A 19,175-nucleotide genomic window follows, 5' to 3' on the forward strand; every position below is an offset into this window, starting at 1 on the left:
CTGTTAACCATTCTAAAAAATGCTATTTACGATGAAAACTTAATCAATAGCGCATGATAAGTCTTTCCTTCATACCGATGCCGCTCCGAATTGAAAACGAACACTTCGGCAAAACCAGGATGGGAAACAAAAACAATATCTAAAAACTCCACAGAAAAAAATAGATTTATCATCCTATGCCGAAAGGGAGACGTCTTAAGATTGACAACATTTAAACGTGTTGTGATGGTGTGAACACTGAGGCCAGCGTCGACGAGAGGGGGGAAGAAGGATAAATAGAAACACAGATTGGATGCCATGTGTTGAAATAAAGGACATGGACCTACGAATTCATGGTTATTAGATTAGTGAGTGTTTTTTCACCCGTTGCAACGCACAGGCTCATTTGCATCGTATGCCGAGAGGGGGACGTCTTAAGATTGTCAACATTCAAACATGTTGTGTTGATGTCAACGTTGAGGCCAGCGTCGACGAGAGTGGGAAGAAAGATAAATAGAAACACAGATGGGATGCCATGTGTTGAAATAAAGGACATGGACCTATTGAAGTTTGGACTCATAGTTATTAGCTTAGGAAGTGTTTTTTTCACCCGTTGCAACGCATGGGCTCATTTGCTAGTTATATATTAAAGGTTACATTTTAATAAACGTCGGATGACGTCTATCCCAGGCGTGAAAATCAGTTAGCATCTGCAAAAATGTCCCTCACCGTCGGATTCACAATCGAACATTGGATGGAACGGCTCCAAAATAAAGACACCCAACCGCAGTCCATAGTCCTATTTCCCCCATCTCGCCTGTTCTTCTTCTTCCCCTCTCCCAAGCAAACGAGAAGGATCAATGGCCGCTCTGATCACGAGGCTGCTCCACCACCACAACCGCCGCCTCCTCGCCTCCGCTCGTCGCCTGCCGCGCGCTCCCCTTGGCGGCGCCATCTACAAGGTAAACCAGTGACGGGAGTAGATAGCCCTATACCCCACACAAGGTGTTCGACGCAATGCCGACGTTGGTCTCGACGCCATTGTCGTTGCTTCCTGATTTCTTCGGTCTAACTGGGACTTATTTTATACCGAGGTGTCTTCTTTGGTCTCCTAAGGCCAACTCGTGTCAGATTTTAAGTAGCAATCGGTCCTCAATGTCGAGCTCTCTGTAGTACTTAAGTCAGTTAAGTGCAGCCTGTTTTGCCAATCTACCATGTTGTTGCTGCTCACAACATCTACTTGTAGTCTTGAGCAATGCGTGTGCTTGTAAACTTATCTAATAAGTGAATGATTCCTGTCAAATTTTGTTTGTAAACTACCAGCACTCCTCTCGTACCTCCTGTTTCCCCCCAAAAAAATTCATCTAAGTGCATATATTCTTTAGGACATTATAGCATTTTTTACATACCATAATTTTTTCTGAGATAGTTTAGGGTTTCTTCTTTGGCAATGTACACAAAGACTGATTTTGTTTTTACTCTTACCTACATTTTCACCAGGATGTTGCAAAGGCTGAAGGTTCTCACCTCTGATCTTGAAGCTTGCTGTATGATGCTGTATTATGAAAATTCAATTATTCTTATGTGCCTGCATTCCATTTCTTTTGGTCTTCTGGCTACCGTTGCATCTGTGATATTTTTTTGTTCCTGGTGGTCGGTGCTGTGTGAGAAGGAATTTAAAACGCTTGGTTTGCTTTAGTTGGAATGAAATTATGTTCACAAATAAGTGTATTTTACAATGCAGTTATAATAAAGTGTTAATATATTTGATGCTTAAATGGAGTCCTGGTCTTGTGAAAGGGCCATCCAGCCTTTTGTACGTTGCATGAACTGACTTTGTCCAACGAGGTTTTGTAAACTGAGATTGGATAGTACAAGGGAAGAGCATCATGAACAGTCAAATATCCGCAGCATACTCCATAAGGCTACAAATTATACTGTTTCTCAGCATTATCTACTATTGGTTCTGGCCGCAGAACTGTTGTTACCGAAATATACCAGATTAGCATAATTTATATGTGTACAATTTAAATACTATCAGTTTCTAGACCCCAGCTACATACAGGTAATGGTGTTACAAAGCATAGCTGTCCAGTAGTTCCCTTGTTGAGGACAGTTCTACTTAGTGTCTCATTGGGCTTGAACACCTGCACGTGCACCTGGATGCTCTAAATGCACCACTTACATGGTGGCTGATGTAGTAGCCACCCAGAAATATCATCAGCCAGTGCTACTCAGGATTTTGTTTATTTTCTGTTAACATCTTTTATAAGGGATTGTTTGGATAGAATTGTGTGCCCTGCTATTATATCCACTTCTCGCCAAGAATTATCCCACTTTTATAAGTCCTGTCAGGATTTTTTTTTTGGGGTAACATCTCTTATCTATGTTCAAGGATAGAATTACATATCCTGCTATTATTATATCTACTGTCATAATCTTTAATTTTTAATCTTAATTTTACTAGAAAACGTATTGAAAAGAACTTCCTTAAACTTCTTTACGGAACCTTTCTTTGAGAGCATTCTGCCATTGCTATAATACAAATCTGAGATACTTGTTTGTACTTTGTACATAAAACTTAATTGATCAAATTTATCATATGTTTGGTACCCAATAAAGGTACACCCTCCGTAAAGAAATATAAGAGTGTTTAGATCACTAAAGTAGTGATCTAAACACTCTTATATTTCTTTACAGAGGGAGTATTAAATAACTATTTGACTCTTGCGTTCTTTGTTGTCGAATCTGGACCAACAGTCATTTACAGTACTGTGCCCACTTTTGCTGTGGACCCTATTTAACGCAGACATGGTTTTCTTTTGGCAAATATTCCAGCATCCTCTTTAAAAAATTCAAGGTGGTACATGACCAAGTCAAGCCCTTTTAGTCCTCTGACAATGCAGGAGTACCGCAAAACATTTCCTTCTTTATTAAGGTCATCTGCATCTTACTCCTCACAAGCTTCAGACCAAAATCCCAAAGAGGTACATGATGCTAGCTAGTACTGTTCGTGTTTGATTATTAAAATTATTCAATGTCGTGTTCTACATTTTCCTGCTTGTTTTAGTCTTCTCTTGGTATAGTTTTGAGCAGTGATGTCCATATTTTGAACATGCTACTATAAATTGTATAAGGACAATATATGAAGTTATTAGTTGTGTCACCTTTGTGACCATCTGCGCTCTGCAGTACTGACTAAGCACCTGTGCCATCAGCTTCTGTGAGCTTCTTTCCATCTTCATAAGATTAAATTATGTAGGTGTCAGTGCATCAGGAAGTGGCTGTATCACTATTGATGAATGTGTATACATTAGCCTCTGTAATGTGGTTGTTTTAAACAATTTTTGAAGAATGGTATGTACTATTTTAAATGCTATCGGAACGGGGCGATCACGCTGAAAAGGTTCTGCTTCATTCGTTGTATCAGTATACATAAATTTCTAGGTCCTTCTTTGGTCTTGAATTCTAGATGTTCTTGCATGAGATAACCCAATTAGGATCTTCATTTTGTTTAACCCAGATTCCATGGCTGATGGCAAGGCAGGAATTAATGGTCTAATAGGGCAAACGAATTCTGTTGTTTAGAGTTTATTTATTGAAAGAGTTGAGTATGTCTGTTCTCTTCTTGTGTATTTAGCTTCCCTTAGAAATATTAATCACCCAATATCTTGTTTATTTTTCAGTTTTTTAGGTTCCCTGTTCATGTATATATCTTGACCCAAATTGAAAATTATTACCCAAGTACTCTTTGTATGGTTTAATAGTTGTTCATGTTTCCTATTTAATAACTAATATTTTGCCTTACGGTGCAAGCCAACTTGTTTGGGACTAAAGGCTTTGTTGTTGTTGTTGTATTGCTTATAGATCATTGCCCTCTTTATCCTCAGGAGAAAAAGGACTTGTCAACTGTTGGAGATCCCTTCGATGCCCCTACATATAATATACCTGAGAAACCGGTGACTTTTGCTGAGGGGGCTTCTTACAGTGTTGTAATACTCGCGGGGCTTGGAGTTGCAGCATTAGCTGGATATTCTGTTTTCAAGGAGCTTATTTTTGAACCAAAAGAGTAAGTCTTTTGCATTCTTCTGATTGAACTTAAGGCATTAAATAACAAAATTCTGTATGTAACTGTATTTTTAGCTTAGGAAGCTTGTTGGTTATATCTCATTATGGTATTTTGAGAACACCTACTTGTTACTACCTCTGTTCCTAAATGTAAGACGTTTTGGCCAAAACGTCTTACATTTAGGAACAGAGGGTGTACTTTCCAAGGGCATATAGGGAGTATGTACTACCACTAAGAAATACCACATCAGGCATGTGCGAAGTTTTCATTTCCTCTCCAGTGTTAAGCATCATCCTCTCTCCTCGGTAGTAGCCATAACTAAATAAATAGATCTCATTCTGTTCTCTCCCTTCCCCATTTCACTGATGATTGGGCCCATGATTTTTCGTGGGTTGGTGACGGAGCAAGTTGTGACGCTGTTTTTTTTTTGGCTTGGCTCTCCTACCCTTCATGTATCACCAAGCCACCTCACCTGGTACCGGCTTCAAAGGCACATTGCACATCTCCTTGGTAGTAACAAATACTTTCCCATTTTTACAAATTATGTAGTAATATTTCTTATATCAAAATACTTGCCATGTCTATCTGAACTGCCGGAATTCACTGTAGTTAATATTGCATACTTTGTTAGCGAAAAGTCTGCTAATTTTACTACTATATATTTTTAAAATCTGGAGGCCTTGTGGTATATATTCTACCTGCTTGTATATTCTATTTCCCCTTTCCATTGTGTGCCACTACCTATCACCTCGTTGATGTTCTAGCTGCTCCAACTTGCAGAAAATCATGCTGTCGTTCATTAGTAATCTACACACTTCTCGTGTTACGCTGTAGTACAATGTCACAACCAGCTCTGTGCTTGCATTTCTTGGCATCTTTTACTCTTACTAATGGCACTTCTCCTTGAAGCTGCTTACACAATAGAATTCATGCTCATTGTAGCCTGGATGTTAAGTTTTTGTTTAGCATGTTGTCAGTTTCCGTTATTGATCGATACTCCCCCGCCAGATTTACTGAATTTATTTTGTGCATCAAATGATATGTTTTGTCAGTTTGAATGCGTCAATCTCTTTTTTACATCACATTGTTTTTCACATTGCTTTTGGCTACGTATTCATCTGTGGGTTTTTTCGGGAAGATGCCTGTGGTATTTGCACGCAACCTGAAAGTGAGATTGCTTAACGCGTGTTGTTGTTACCATCCTACAGGTACAAGATCTTTGGGAAAGCTCTAGCAAGAGTTCAGAGTGATAGTCAGGTTTGTGGGTGTTAGTGTTTTATCTGTTCATCCTGACATAGTGTTGTAGTTTTCCTCTCATTATATTTTGTATTTCACATGTTTTGTCAGGTTACAGCGAGAATTGGGTACCCTATTACTGGTTATGGTAATGAAAGCAGAAACCGTGCAGCCCGACAGCGTATTCCAAACAGGGTTTGGACAGATGAGGACGGTGTTGAACATGTGGAGGTACTATATTATTCCTGTCTCTGCTGTTCTGCTGCTGTGACTTCTATGTTGTCTTGTACATCAAGATTAGTGTATCAAATTCAATAAAAAGATACAAGTTCACTATAGGGGGCTGCAATATATAGTGGGCTACTTGAACTTTGACTGTTTCTTAGCGGTATATGGCAATGAGCCAGCGACTTCCTTAACCAGGATCAAGCTTGCGAATGATAACACAGCGACAGAAATTAAGATGAAATCCAACATGCTTCTTTTTTATTTGTCGTGTGATGGCTTCTTGCAAGTTTTATATATGCCTTTTAGAATTCAGATGATGCTTTGCTACCGTGGAAAGGAACACTAGGATGACATTTTATAAGAGTTTCCATAGTTGCATTGCAAGCCTTCAAACTTGGTTATTGGTCACTTGAATCGACATACATGTATCATTTCAGGTCAACTTTTACATCCGAGGTCCGCATGGAGCTGGAAAGGTATATTCAGAGATGTTCAAAGATAACTCTGACAGGACATGGAAGTTCATGTACCTTCTTGTTGAGTTTACAGCACCGCTACAGGGACAAGTAATGTTAGAATCTTACATACCAGCGTAAGGATGCTTGAGACCATAGTTGCTAGGAACCTTTGGTAATATGGGTCAAGGAACTGGGTACCAGGACGCGGGTCGCCACCTCTTCAGGTAGAGCTGTGGCGAACCTCTTTGGGTTAGGTGTGACAAAGAGTACACATTTTTGGGACATGGGCCATGACCCCCAAAAAAATTTGGTTGATGGCCCGGGTCTCTTCTATACATTTTTATTACTAGTGCAGTACAATTTTTTTAGAACATTGTTGAAAGCCGTTCATGCCTGATCACTGGATGTTTTCCTTGCGTGTACTCACCCGACGTCATGTTAATTGTCTAGACTTGCATGTGCTACCTACTGTAAAATTATAGAACATGATATCCGATGCTCTTTCTATGATTGGAGTAGTTGTGGAATTAAATTATTCTGAAAAGAAATGTTTCAAAGCACAACCCTAATTGTATGGATAGATTCTCTGACTAATTTAGAACATGTCATTGCGTTTTCTTTTGGGGATGGCGATGGTACTTGCAACCACTTCTAGTTATAAACATGATTTCCTTTGTGAATTTTCCTCGACAATAATTTTTTTTATCATTATCAAACGTTGGGATCAATTAGGTGAGGTGATTGTTCTCTGTTTGTGGTTCCTGATAGATAATCTTGTTCAAGCGATCCAAGCAAGCTTGCTCCCTACTGGTTTTATGTTACAGTGACGTGCCACCATATTTGAAGGCACTTGAAACTGTTATTTGTGATCACTCCCGTCATATAATCTGTAGTTTGACATCTTTTTACCAAAATGTTTGGCTGTTGGGTTTGAATTCATCACTTTGCCCCCTCCCACGCCTTCTTGATCCATCTCGTTAGCGGCTGCGAGGAGGATGAGATTGGTAGGAGGCGAGGGGAGCTACACTGTCCATAGTATTTTATTAGGAACAAAAAGAGGTGATGGATCAGGGGAGCAACGGGCATTATCCTAGAGCACCTCCAATGGGGAACATATAATCAGTCCCCGAAAGTAGCATGCTATATTTTGTTTTCCTTCCTTAAAATAACAGCGTACAGCACTTTGCAGAGGCTTTCCTGCGAGTATCAAACTCTGCATGATCATGCCTATTACTCTGTCCCAACCATGAGGCCACTCGTGGCCCTCGACACCCCATATCTATATCTTACGTGCCATCAACAATCCACAGTGAGATCACATAAATCCCGGTGCAGATCCCCGCTTTATGACTTTTTGGAGCAAGGATGTCAAGACTTTAGGAGCTTCAGTCACCTCATGATTCCACCCTACCTACACATGGACCAGAGCCATTTTCAAACGAAACTCATTGCTCCGGGCGTCCTCGCCTCGCCCTCTTGTCCTCCTACTCCTACGTCCTACCAGACAAATCTCTCTCACCGGTCACCATAGGGGCCTCCGGTTGCTTCAACGGCTCAAGCCTCTGCCGATGCTGCTGTTGCCGGCGTTGCTTTCATCTGTTAGATCAGCGTCCCTCCCCTGATTTGGTGCAAAAGCTGTACCACGTACATGCATGGTAGGCCCTTGAGATTCACCTGCTCCCAATAACGCATCAAGTGGACGTATCTTTCAGGGCTCATATCTTCCCTGTAGATGCATCGTCTTGTCGATTCCCTCCCGTTGGCGACCCGGAAAGGGCACGCACTTTCACCATGCCTGGAGAGGCAATTGCGCTTCCTACCTGGTGCAGGAGTAGCAAAGCAAATATTCGTTACAGGGATATAAGGTTGATGCCGCGGGTGACTGACGATAATCGAGCGGCTTTTATAAGAATATATATAAATAAATCTAGCTAAACCGCATCTTCGCTAGCAAAAGTCCAGAGAGAAACGTTCAAAAATACAAAATATAGTGCCTTTTATTCTTGGTGTACATTACAGAAGTTCAATTTTAAACCATAATCTAGGCTGCTCATGTTGTATCCTTCTCTCTCTCTCTCTCTCTCTCTCTCTCTCTCTCTCTCTCTTTAATATAATACACATGCAGCTCTCTCACATGGTTTGAAAAATAAAAATAAACCATGATCTAACATGCCGAACAAAATACACCAACTCTTCTTCTTAGACCCCCTTGAGCATCCCGTGTTCTGAATATGGCCTAACTGTAAGGTACTCACACCTTACGGTTGTTAGCCAGGCACACATCCTAATCAATACTGGCTGTTAGTACCGAATTTAAAAGTTTTCGCGGTACCAGAATGTCGTGATCCCGGACATGTAAATTCCCAGGATCACTCGCTCGTCCAAAAGGGCGTCTTTCCCGTAGCAGATATTGACCCGCGAGGGCCGCCGCGCCTACACGGATTGACGTGCGCAGATGGCTCGTGTCACAGATTGCTTGCCACTGCAGCATGATGCAGAGCAGACTTGGCCAATTAATGATAGACTAGAAGAAGAAGAAGCTGGTCTTGGCTCCGCTAGCCGACTCTTCTTCTGATGTTGAAACATTCTCGGTTTGGCTCCACGGCCTCCACAAGCAACATGTTTCACAATATACATATGCAGTCCTTGTCAGAGACGGGGTCCAATGTCTTTCCCAATATTTCTGGGCTTGCACCAAGTTTCAGATCACTGTTGTTTGAAGCCTGGACGCAGAGATTATTATTATGTAAAAGCTTTGCCCAACATCCTGAGCAGCTGCCATTCCCAGCCTATATGATATATCTATCCATTTCATTTCCCTGGCGCATCAGCACATGTTTGGCAAGAAGATGAGGAACAAAGCTGTCCTGTAGCCTGCAGGGGGGTAAATATTAAACGAGCAGTGGCACCCTCCCACATGATGCATGCCCACACGACGATATCCAGTTGAGGAGTTGGTGACCTATATCTATATGGTCATGTGGAGATATCAATATTGTAGCCTCCGTTCAGCGCTGCCTCACATGACCGCTTTCAGAAAAGTTTTACCAGCAGCGGTCGTTTTACCAGAGACAGACAGACATGCGGAGCACAAACGTTAGACTGGGACGCCACGACCCTCCTCCTTCCTCTAGGGGAAGACAGGGGACGATCATGGCCTACCTGGCTGTCTGAGTTGTGAACACCTACCACCAAATAATTCCAGCAGAGACAAGTTAGTCGTCCTGCACATTGGTGGATAAAAGATACATCCTCATGATGCCTTTCTTTTTAGATAATGATCTTCATCGATGATGGCATGTAATAAGTAGTCCTGAATGATAGCACCATCATTTCTCTGCCGTGTAATGTAAAAAGAAAAAGAAAAGAAAAAACTCTTCGAACACGAAGAAGCAGAGCATCCATGCCATGATACCAACTCACCTTTTATAGCTGATGAAGGTCAAAAGGAAAAAAAAAACTAACGTGTGCATGCAAGACGAGGTAGCTAGATGCTAAACTGATCCCTAATCATGCATGCCCAATGATGCGTGTAAACAAATGCTGAACCAGCTTCATATTCTCACCAAACCACCCCCAACAAACTGCGTACTTTGACAAAAATCAAATCAAATACGAGCCCCCCAACAAACTTTAACTACCGCTAACAGACAGGTACTGCAACGTACGTATTATACACCAAATTATACAACGTACCAGATGTTTGTCTTCGTCCTCGCTCGCCTACCAACCAATGCAGCAGTACAAACGAAGTCAAACAATCCTTCCCTCCATCGGCCTCGCCTACTCTCTCCCTTTCTCTTCTGTCTTCTCCCCCGGCCCAACCACCATGACAGCAAACCATCACCGCCACATGACCGAAACGCCCCCGCCACAAAAGCCTCCGCTAATGATATCAGCAGCCAATATCTCTCTATCTTGAGAAGCTGAGATCATTTAATAATGGCGAGGTGCGTGCTGTTTCAAAGTTTCAGATCAGGGGCAAGCATGACAAGTTCCCTCCGAGCCTCCAGTTAAACCTTCCCTATCCCGATTCCAACTCCCTCGTTTCTTCTACAAGCTACAACTCCAGCACACAAACATCCATCCATCCATCCAAGGGGGAGAGAAAAAGGGTGTAAGAGGAGGAGGAGGAGGAGGAGGAAGAGGGTGAGGAGCTGCCTCTGAAAGCAAGCCATCATTAGGCCGCCAAATGCGGGAATGCGTATTGGCTAACAGGACAAGAAGTCGAGGACCAAGGAGCAGGAGCTGCGTCGGCGTCGGCCGGGGGACGGACGACGGGAGAGGAGAGGAGCCGGCCTGCTAGCTAGCTAGACGCCGCCATGTCGTATGATCAGATGCTCTCGCCGCTCCTCGGAGGCGCCGGGCGGTCGGCGTGGACGCCGCGGCTGCAGCAGCTGGGCGGCGACGCCGTGACGAGGCAGATACTCAAGTGCACGCGGTGGCAGCTGGAGGAGACCACGGACTTCGTCACCTGCCCCTACCACTACTACTGCGACAGCTCCTACCCCGGCGACTACCACTCCGCCGTCGGCGCGCTCGTCGCCGCCTTCGCCGCCTACTGCTTCGTCGCCGCGCTGGCCTTCGCCGTGCTGGACCTCGTCCGGAGCGGCGCGGCCGGCGTGAGGGGCGTCAAGAGGAAGTACCTGGTGCCGTCGGGCCCGTTCCTGCTCCCGCTGGTGCTGCTGGCGCTGGCCAAGGGGCAGCGCGTCAACGCCGTGTTCCCGCTCGCGCAGCTCGGCCCGGCATTGCTGCTGCTGCTGCAGGCGTCGGCGCTGGCGTTCCGGAACGAGGCCGACGGCGACATCCGGTACGCGGTGCTGGAGGCCTCCACGGTCTCCGGCGTGCTGCACGCCAGCCTCTACCTGGACGCCGTGGTGCTGCCCTACTACACGGGGCTGGAGGCGCTCCGGTGGTCCCGCTTCTCCGGGGAGTGCGCGTCGTGCCTCTGCCGCATGGAGCCGCTGGTCGTCGGCGGCACGGCGATGCGGTACCGGGGCCTGTCCAAGACGGCGCTGGCCATCATCTTCGCGCTCTGCTCCAGGATGGTGTGCCGGATCTACGGCGAGGAGCGGCTGAGCGCGTGGACGCGGTCGGCGCTGGAGGGCGTCGGGTGGGTGTTCGTGGCGGCCGACGCGGTGTACCTCGTCGGCTGGGTGGCGGCCGAGGGCGGCGCCGTGGGCGTGGCGGCCTACAGCCTGGTGGCCGGGCTCGTCTTCCTCTGCGTCTTCGGCAAGGTGTACAGATTCTTGGCGTGGGTGGAGTCGCGGCAGTCGCAGTGGAAGTCGAGCCTCTGCCACGCCGTCGTCTGATCGCCGTAAACATCTTCTTCCGTCCGTCTGTAGAGAAAAAAAGAAGAAATTAAGAGAAAGAAACTCCTCCTCCTCCATTTCTTAGTTCACCCTTTGTTTGTTAATTTTGATGTACAAATTTACAGTGCATGACACAATGGGAAGAAAGGCAACAAATTCTGCAAAAATTCCACCTGAAACAAGCCACTCCTCTGTTTTTCTGTCGATGAATCTTCAGAAACTTGCCCCACCATTTTCCATGCCATCTTTTTGTCGGTCACATTGCAGTTTTTATTTTATTTTTCCAAATCAGAAAAAGAAAAGGCTGTACTGCACTTTAGTTGGTGGTAATTTCAACCTCGCCGCATGCATTAGTGCATCGACGGTGGGTCGGATCGTCGGCCGGAGTTAATAGTGTGAGCATTTGGCAGATGGGGCCGGGTTCAGAAAAGCGGACAGGACAAACCAGCAACAACAATGTCGTCTGTTCGCTTGTTCTGGGGCCTTTGCCATGGTGATCGGGCGATGACCTAACCGCTGGCGGCTTCTGGAAGCCAGTTCTTGGAGGCTTCCTGCGATCTCTGACAGTTGTTGCCTTGATGAGTTCTCTCTGTTGTCATCATCAGTTAATAGTCCTTGTTCGGTTTGAGAGCAAGTGGTTGGAGCGTTGGATCACCTGCTGTCTCACCCAGTTGGGAATGATCCCAAAATTTGCCGCACCCGGGCGCGGAGTCGCCGAGGACTGCAGTTTATCAAAGAATTGGTCATGACCCGTGAGAGAAAAAATAGCTCATTGACTGAAAAAAATGACAGTAAATGTAGTACTACTACTTGTCACATAGTATGTGGCCCTATGCATATAGTCTCCGTGAAACAGAGTGTTTGACTTGGTTGCATATACTCCATTTCTTCTTCGAATCTTGGCCTTCTTTGTTGAACAAGTTCCTTTCACTCTCATCATCATCGTGCGATTGCTGGAAAGAAAAGGCCAGTTGCATCATGCAGATGCGGCCATCCTTCCTTCCTCTGGTCTGGATGATTTGGTAGGGGCGATCGGGCCGGGCCACCAGCAACCCGGAATGGGTCCTTGGTCTAAGGCCCTGTTTGGTTCATAAGTCCTAAGACTTTTTTTACTCCCAACTTATAAGTCCCAAGTCCCTAAAAAGTCCTTACCTGTTTGGTTCTGGGACTTATAAGTCCCTATAAGACCATATTACAACTATAAGTCCCTATAAGACTCTCCTTGAGAGTCTTATTTCATAAGTCCCAAATGCCCACTTTAAATCCATATAAGTCCCTCCTGTTTGGTTTAAATGAAACTTATAGGGACTTTTTTAAGTCCCTAAACCAATAAGTCCCGGAAACAAACACCCTCTAAGTTTGTTGCACAAATCAATCAGTATAATGGTTTTTTTCGTGCGTTGGAAGCAAGGGAAGGATAACACAACGCATCCCCGTCACTTTCCGGGGCCGGGTCCGTCCAATCCAGTCGTGCGGGACGGCTCGTGCTCGTGCGTGTCATTTCCTTGTCTTCCAACCCCCGCCCCATGGCCATGCATGGCGCTTTTCGGCATGTGCACCTAATGCTCTCGACTGTTGGGCGTTGATCAATCTGTCTTGTAAAGTACTCCAAGTGGGAGGTGCATAATGCTCACATGGGCGAGTAATTTGGCCTCTGCGTCGATGCCGCGAGTTGGCCGAGTCGAGTTTCTCACATTCTTCAGATTTTCAGGCGATCAAGAAGGGATGCCTGGCTCAGGCTGGCTTACGGGCTTCCATAACTCCGCTGAGCAATCCTACGTTTGGACCGTGGATTGGCGGCGAGCTTGGGTCGGCCGAGGGATCGGTCGGTCCATTGCACCGCACGTGAATGCAATAAGAATGTGCAGAGCCACGGCGGAGGCTGTCGCTGTCTCTGACCTGCGTGTACGCCATAGATAGTTTATGAATCACGTACGTACTTGCTGTCTATCCACCAGTTCTTTGCCCTTTTCTGTCGCTGTTGATGGCTGGCCGCATGCGTACACATAACCTTGTTGCTCCTACTACCGCAGGTCGAATTAAGACGCGCGCATATGATAGTCGGGAAGCGCGTTTTGACCACCTCTTCGCGCGCGGTAGACGGACGACGACGACGACGGTCGGCCGTAGCATGAAGAAGACGGAGAGGCGATGTTATCTACAAGTACATTTTGCTACCTGGTCAACGAGATCGAGCTTATTTATCTATATGCTCTATGCGCCTGTGATGTTTTTTGTGGATTATTATAAACCAGTTTGGGAGCGAGGACGTTTCGAGCCGACGGATGGTACGCAAAGCAGCGCATGCAGCAGGGGACAAGCAACCAACGTGCCAACTGCGACATCGATGGAACTCCTGTAGCTCGCGGAGCCGACGGTGGGTACTGCCTGGTGCCTACTGGGTACGACGATGACCCCCCCGGTGGTCCAACACTGGTGGTGCAGCGCTACTACTCAAATGCTCTGAATCCCTCCTCTTCCGAGACTCCAAATGGCTTCCTTAACGACGCCATGCCTTGAATTCATACCACCTACTCACCGGGGTGTTACCGGTAGAAGTAGTAAGGGCGTCTCCAACGTCATCCCTCACACCGTCCGTATCTGTCTGGACGCAGCTATACGGATCCTGCAAGTCATCAAACAACGACCTCATCGCTCCGTGAAGCAACCCGGACCGCAATTTTCACGTAAACCAAAACCAAATGAGAAGGGCTTTGCGGGAGTCCTGACACGAGCCACGTAGGACTCCGACATCCTAGGCCCACTCAAAACTAAGGCAGAGCCCGCGCTTTTTGTAGCTGGCCACATTGTTTTCGCGGCAAAATCTTTCACTCTCCTCTTCCATCCCGCCGCTCTCCATCTAATTCCTGCCCTTTTCCGCTGCCACCGACTCATGGACCGCAGGAGAAGCTGTCGAAGACGATGGTGCTGGAGGATCTGGCGATCACGCTCGTCTGGAAGATCAACTCGGAGACAAGGCAAAAACGCCGCCTCAAAACAAAGGCCACAAAGACGCCGCCCGCCAAGAAGCAGAAAGCTGGCGGAGGCGGCCGTGCAGGTGGCGGGCGTGGTGGATGGCGGAGCCTAGGACGCGGGCCTCTACTATTGTCGCCGATCGTGTAGATGCCGCATGTCCAGAGCATTATAAGGCCCTGTACTACTACGCCGCCAAGCAGCTCGGTAGGCGGTCCCTGACATCCACCACTGGGCAAGTGCCTTTCATCGTTGACGTCAACGCGGTGCCGCCGCAGCTTGATCGGACGTCGAGCGTGGAGCAGCTGGGTGCCCGCATGCTGTTCATTGGTATGCCTAAAGCGGGCGAGCCTGCGTACGACGATGCGGACATGAAGATGTTTGAGATGATCCACGACGAGGGCGAGGAAGAGGTTTCTACGAGGACAGACAGATGGATGACTTGGAGCCCACCAAGGCCTACACCCACCTGGGCTACACCCAGTCTGGCATGTACATCCAGTCGGGCATGCAGCCGGGCTACACCCAGTCCGACACGTACACCCAACCAAACACAAAGACACAACAGTAAAATTGGACAGTCGGACAGCAGGAGCAGGAGAAGGATGGTGACGGCAATGATCCTAAATATTCTTTTTTTGAGTTGAAGCGATGATGATCCTAATTTTTTATTATTAGGATCATCGTAATTTGCAGAAGGTTACAAACTATGTAAGCGCGCCGGGCCTTGGCCAGACCAGCCCATCAGAGACCCGGTTCACTCGGCCCATTAGAGACTCTCGGTGTTCCTACGACTTGCAAGCAAGCTTTGGAACGACGGGTCCACTGCCCAGGGACGTACCGGACCAAGACGGGCCCGTCTCTTCTTCGATTCGCTCCATAGCTCGTCCTCCCCCCAAACCCTACCCCCATGTCCGACGGCGGCGGCGGCGAGCCCGGTGCCGGCGGCTCGGCGCCGGTGTGTAACTTTGTCCGGAAGCCGCCGAAGAATATCCGGAAGCGTCCCGCCGCGTCCGTCGGCTCTGACGGCGAAGAAGGTAGCGGCGGCGACGATTCCGGGGCCATCGCGGCGGCGCGATCTAAGAAGCCGCCGTCTACTACCAGCAAGCTCTTCTTCTCCTCCGCCGACAACTCACACGAGCCCCGCCGTTTCCAGTTCGAGTCGTCCCGGACGATTCAGTCCTCCACCGACAACCGCGCCACTGCGACGCTCGAGACGGAGACGGCGTACGACCGTGATGCGCGCGCTATCCGCGAGCGGCAGCTCAAGCAGGCCGAGGAGTCCCTCAAGAAGAACCCCTCTGCCTCATCCTCCTCCGGGGAGCTCTACAAGGGGATCCATGGCTACACGGATCACAAGGCCGGCTTCAGGCGGGAGCACACGGTTTCGGGAGAGAAGGCTGGCGGCGCGCACGGCCCTCTGCGGGCGTCAGCGCACATACGCCTCTCGACGCGGTTCGACTACCAACCCGACATCTGCAAGGATTATAAGGAGACCGGTTATTGTGGCTACGGCGATTCCTGCAAGTTCATGCACGACAGAGGTGACTACAAGTCTGGGTGGCAGCTCGAGAGGGAGTGGGACGAGGCCGAGAAAGCCCGCAAACGGCGCATAGCGATGCGTGAGTTGGATGGTAGTGATGCCGAGGCAGAGGAGGGAGACAGCGACGACGAGGAGGCACTGCCCTTTGCCTGCTTCATATGCAGGGAACCCTTTGTTGACCCGGTGGTCACAAAGTGTAAGCATTATTTCTGCGAGCATTGCGCATTAAAGGTACCCCTCAGTTTGTTCTGATTTTGTGCTGATAATTATGACTACTCATTTGTGCAATCAATAAGTTTGTCATGTTGAAAATCTAGTTCATTTGCATAGCTAGGCTAATAGTTTGTCTGTAACATGGAACCATGATTGTTTGAGTTCGAGCCATGAACTATTGAAATATTAGCACTTGCGCAAGACTTCTAATTCTGAAGATATTGCGTATTCAGCCCAAATATATATGAATTTACCCTATGACGTAAAGCACCTATGGTTATGGATATATGGTAGTGTGGTGGAAACAAATTTCCATATCCATACTAGCTGAATGTGCTTTTTTGGACTAGCTGAATGTTTTGTTGGTTCAAGCTTCAGCCATATGGCCCATTATAGCATGCAGCACTGCATTATATCTGTAATGTCAAATCCAAGTTTATATTTGATTTGTGAGTTCTTAGAAATTCTCCTTCCCATCTATATTTAGCTGTGTGATACGAATGTTTTTTAATTGAAATGTTAGTACAGAGAGTACCATGCATGACCGCTTAATAATTGAAATATTATTCACTTGGTGCACCTTTTCTGTTGGAGTTAGAGATCTTTATTTGATTGGATAGGACCATCTTGCAGCCTGTCCTGCGTGCAAATTATAATTTACATATACAGAGAGATGCCAATGAGGTTCAAAGGGAATATGGAAAATATACTTGACAATAGATAAGGTGTTTCCTTTGATATTGAGGAGCAAGTGCATTCACAGAGCTTGCATAGTTGACTTATTCGTTAGTCTCTCAACGTTCTAGGAAGTGCATTCACAGGGCTTGCATAGTTAGTCCAGATCTATACTTCTACAGAGAATGTGAGCAAGGAGTCTGGAAACGTATATTCTGCAGACAACCTGTTACATACAATTGGATGCTGCGTGTCACCAGTGCATGGGTCAATTGTAGTCTTTTGTGTACAAAACTCTAGGGTTTATTTAACCACATTGTAACAGACTAACAAAAACATTAGGTGTTCCCTTAGGAAATTTCATCTAGTTACTCAAGAGTTACCGAGTAATTGCACAAAGAAAATAACTCTGTAGGTTTTGGTAGAACCAGGGATCCTACCGGACCTGCTCCGTAGGTTGTAGGGGAAGGATGGAGTAGGGCGAGGCGATGAGCGGGCGCGCCGGCGGCTGGGCGCCGTCGCGTAGGAGGAGGATGACGGCGGCGGCTAGGGTTAGAGGCGGCTAGGGTTCCGGCTCCTCTGGGAGCCGGGCAATAGAGATAATATTCTTCTTATTGCTTGATTCCAAAAAGAGTCTTACAGCCTATATTTATAACGCCTATATTTATAATAAACTAGATAGCTTGCATAAGAATTAACCTAAGATAACTTGTGGGTCAAGCCCCTAACTACTGCCCTGTGGGCCTAGCTAAACCGGCCATAACAGTTTCATAGTTCTCAGAATGATTGTTGCTCATATTGCAAATAAAGTTCTGACAATCTGCATCTGTTGATTTCAGCATCACTCGAAGAACAAGAAATGCTTCGTCTGCAATAAACCGACGCTTGGCATCTTCAATGCGGCACAGGAGATCCGGAAGAAGATTGCCCAGGACAAGAAGCAGCAGGACCTTTGATGACTGTTGCGCAATGTAGCTTCTATCATGGAGGATTACTTCTCTTCTGTAATTGTATTGTTTGAAAATGAGGGGGAAATATCCAGGAATCAGTTTTGTTTCTTTAGCTCTGTACTAGCTCTTACTTACCATTAGCCACCAAAATCTCAGCTTCTTGTGACATTGCAGAAGCTTGTCTCATCATGTCGAACTGGTTCCGAATGGATGTGAAGTGTCATGCACATTTACCCCAACTTAAAAAATGGATCTTTGCCGAGGTATTATTTGTCTTGACGGACCTTCATTTGCACTACACTTACTCGGCGGCGCCATCTGTCTGCCTTTGACTGCACCGTCCCAGTCGTCAGCGTGGCACATACCGTCCCAGTCATCAGCGTGGCACATACTCCCTCTCCGGAATTACTCTCGTTGCTAAAATGGATGTATCGGAATTCCTTGTCAAGAAAATGGATGTATCTAGACGTATTTATCCATTTCTACTTATTGTCGCGGAGACGCATATATCTAGAGGTATTTTTAGTTTTAGATAAATCCATTTATATCCATCGTGACAAGTAATTCGAGATGAAGGGAGTCGCGAAAAAAATGAATGTATCTAGACGTATTTCATCCATTGTCATCGAAATGAATATATCTAGACATATTTTTAGTTTTAGATACATGCATTTATATCCATCGTTACAAGTATTTCGAGACGGAGGGAGTAATAGAGACGACAACAAAAAGACCTGAAAGTGAGAACAACTCTCTAGGTGGCCAACGTCGTCCGCAAAGAGTCAAAAAGCAAATCTTGAAATCCCCTTGTCTTTGAGACCTGGGAGACTGCTTTCCCGAGCAAGTGCAAGCACCCTATGTCAAGTCGTTCGCTCAAACTCAAGGAAATCGCAATCCAAAATCCCTATATACATTAGATTCCAGGCACCTTCCTACATGACACTTATCTCGCATTGCATTAGACAAAAATTCTTGGGAGCCATCAGCCTTTTATCCCCGACGTACCTTTGATCTGTTGAGCGAGAGCCCCTTCACACGGGACTCTCGGGTCACTATGACCGACTTTCGTCTATATTCGACCAGTCGGTCTCATAGTCGGCAGGCTTAATACCGTTACGCTCACGAGTAGAATCAACGCTTGAGCCTACCTTCGCATACCTCCATTACTCTTTAGGAGACATCCATCCCATATAAACTACCCACCATGTAGTGTCCTCCCCCGCCCACATGCAAATGATCGGTGTGGCGGTTAGGCATCCTTAGACGAAAGAGTGGTTTTTCAGGATTGGTCTACGTGTCATCACCTCCCACCTATCGATCAGAGCTTTTTGAAGGTGTACTCCACTGACGTTTGCGTTGTCATGGGTGGTACAATGGAAATGTGCAACCTTTTCCTCCTCTAGCTCATCGAAATGGCACAAAAATGGTTTTTCAAGTTGGGAAGGGCCGCATTTCGGTCCTATGAGTGTCTTTAAGGAATCTTCATCGTCAACATCCTGGGAAACTACGCGCAACCCTTGATGTCGATGAAACCCTTCA

General features: G+C 46.4%; 3 protein-coding genes across 3 annotated transcripts; all 3 read left to right on the forward strand.

Moving 5' to 3' along the window:
* Positions 1–741: 741 nt before the first annotated feature.
* On the forward strand, positions 742–6,480 carry LOC123098030 (probable mitochondrial import inner membrane translocase subunit TIM21). The gene is made up of 7 exons (XM_044519902.1): positions 742–941; positions 1,480–1,498; positions 2,818–2,966; positions 3,870–4,048; positions 5,257–5,305; positions 5,396–5,515; positions 5,950–6,480. The coding sequence occupies exons 1-7, from the start codon at positions 840–842 to the stop codon at positions 6,106–6,108; spliced, it is 777 nt and encodes a 258-aa protein (XP_044375837.1). The 5' UTR covers positions 742–839; the 3' UTR covers positions 6,109–6,480.
* A 3,304-nt stretch (positions 6,481–9,784) lies between these two features.
* On the forward strand, positions 9,785–11,449 carry LOC123098031 (uncharacterized). Its single transcript, XM_044519903.1, has one exon. It carries the CDS (start codon positions 10,293–10,295, stop codon positions 11,280–11,282), a length of 990 nt encoding a protein of 329 aa, XP_044375838.1. The 5' UTR covers positions 9,785–10,292; the 3' UTR covers positions 11,283–11,449.
* Positions 11,450–14,356: 2,907 nt separating this feature from the next.
* Positions 14,357–17,902, forward strand: LOC123098032 (zinc finger CCCH domain-containing protein 15). Its single transcript, XM_044519904.1, has 4 exons — positions 14,357–14,668; positions 14,934–14,966; positions 15,139–16,029; positions 17,526–17,902. The coding sequence occupies exons 1-4, from the start codon at positions 14,357–14,359 to the stop codon at positions 17,640–17,642; spliced, it is 1,353 nt and encodes a 450-aa protein (XP_044375839.1). The 3' UTR covers positions 17,643–17,902.
* The last annotated feature ends 1,273 nt before the right edge of the window (positions 17,903–19,175 follow it).

This window comes from Triticum aestivum, chromosome 4D (assembly GCF_018294505.1).
Source record: "Triticum aestivum cultivar Chinese Spring chromosome 4D, IWGSC CS RefSeq v2.1, whole genome shotgun sequence".
Classification (NCBI taxonomy): Eukaryota; Viridiplantae; Streptophyta; class Magnoliopsida; order Poales; family Poaceae; genus Triticum; species Triticum aestivum.

Bases quoted from the DNA above. Each gene is read 5' to 3' on its own strand.
- LOC123098030 (XM_044519902.1), top strand. From the start codon at position 840: ATGGCCGCTCTGATCACGAGGCTGCTCCACCACCACAACCGCCGCCTC. The intron at 2,967-3,869 runs GTACATGATGCT...CTTTATCCTCAG, and splicing joins CAGACCAAAATCCCAAAGAG to GAGAAAAAGGACTTGTCAAC. The intron at 5,306-5,395 runs GTTTGTGGGTGT...ATGTTTTGTCAG, and splicing joins GAGTTCAGAGTGATAGTCAG to GTTACAGCGAGAATTGGGTA.
- LOC123098031 (XM_044519903.1), top strand. From the start codon at position 10,293: ATGTCGTATGATCAGATGCTCTCGCCGCTCCTCGGAGGCGCCGGGCGG.
- LOC123098032 (XM_044519904.1), top strand. From the start codon at position 14,357: ATGGCGGAGCCTAGGACGCGGGCCTCTACTATTGTCGCCGATCGTGTA. The intron at 14,669-14,933 runs GTTTCTACGAGG...TTTTATTATTAG, and splicing joins ACGACGAGGGCGAGGAAGAG to GATCATCGTAATTTGCAGAA. The intron at 16,030-17,525 runs GTACCCCTCAGT...TGTTGATTTCAG, and splicing joins GCGAGCATTGCGCATTAAAG to CATCACTCGAAGAACAAGAA.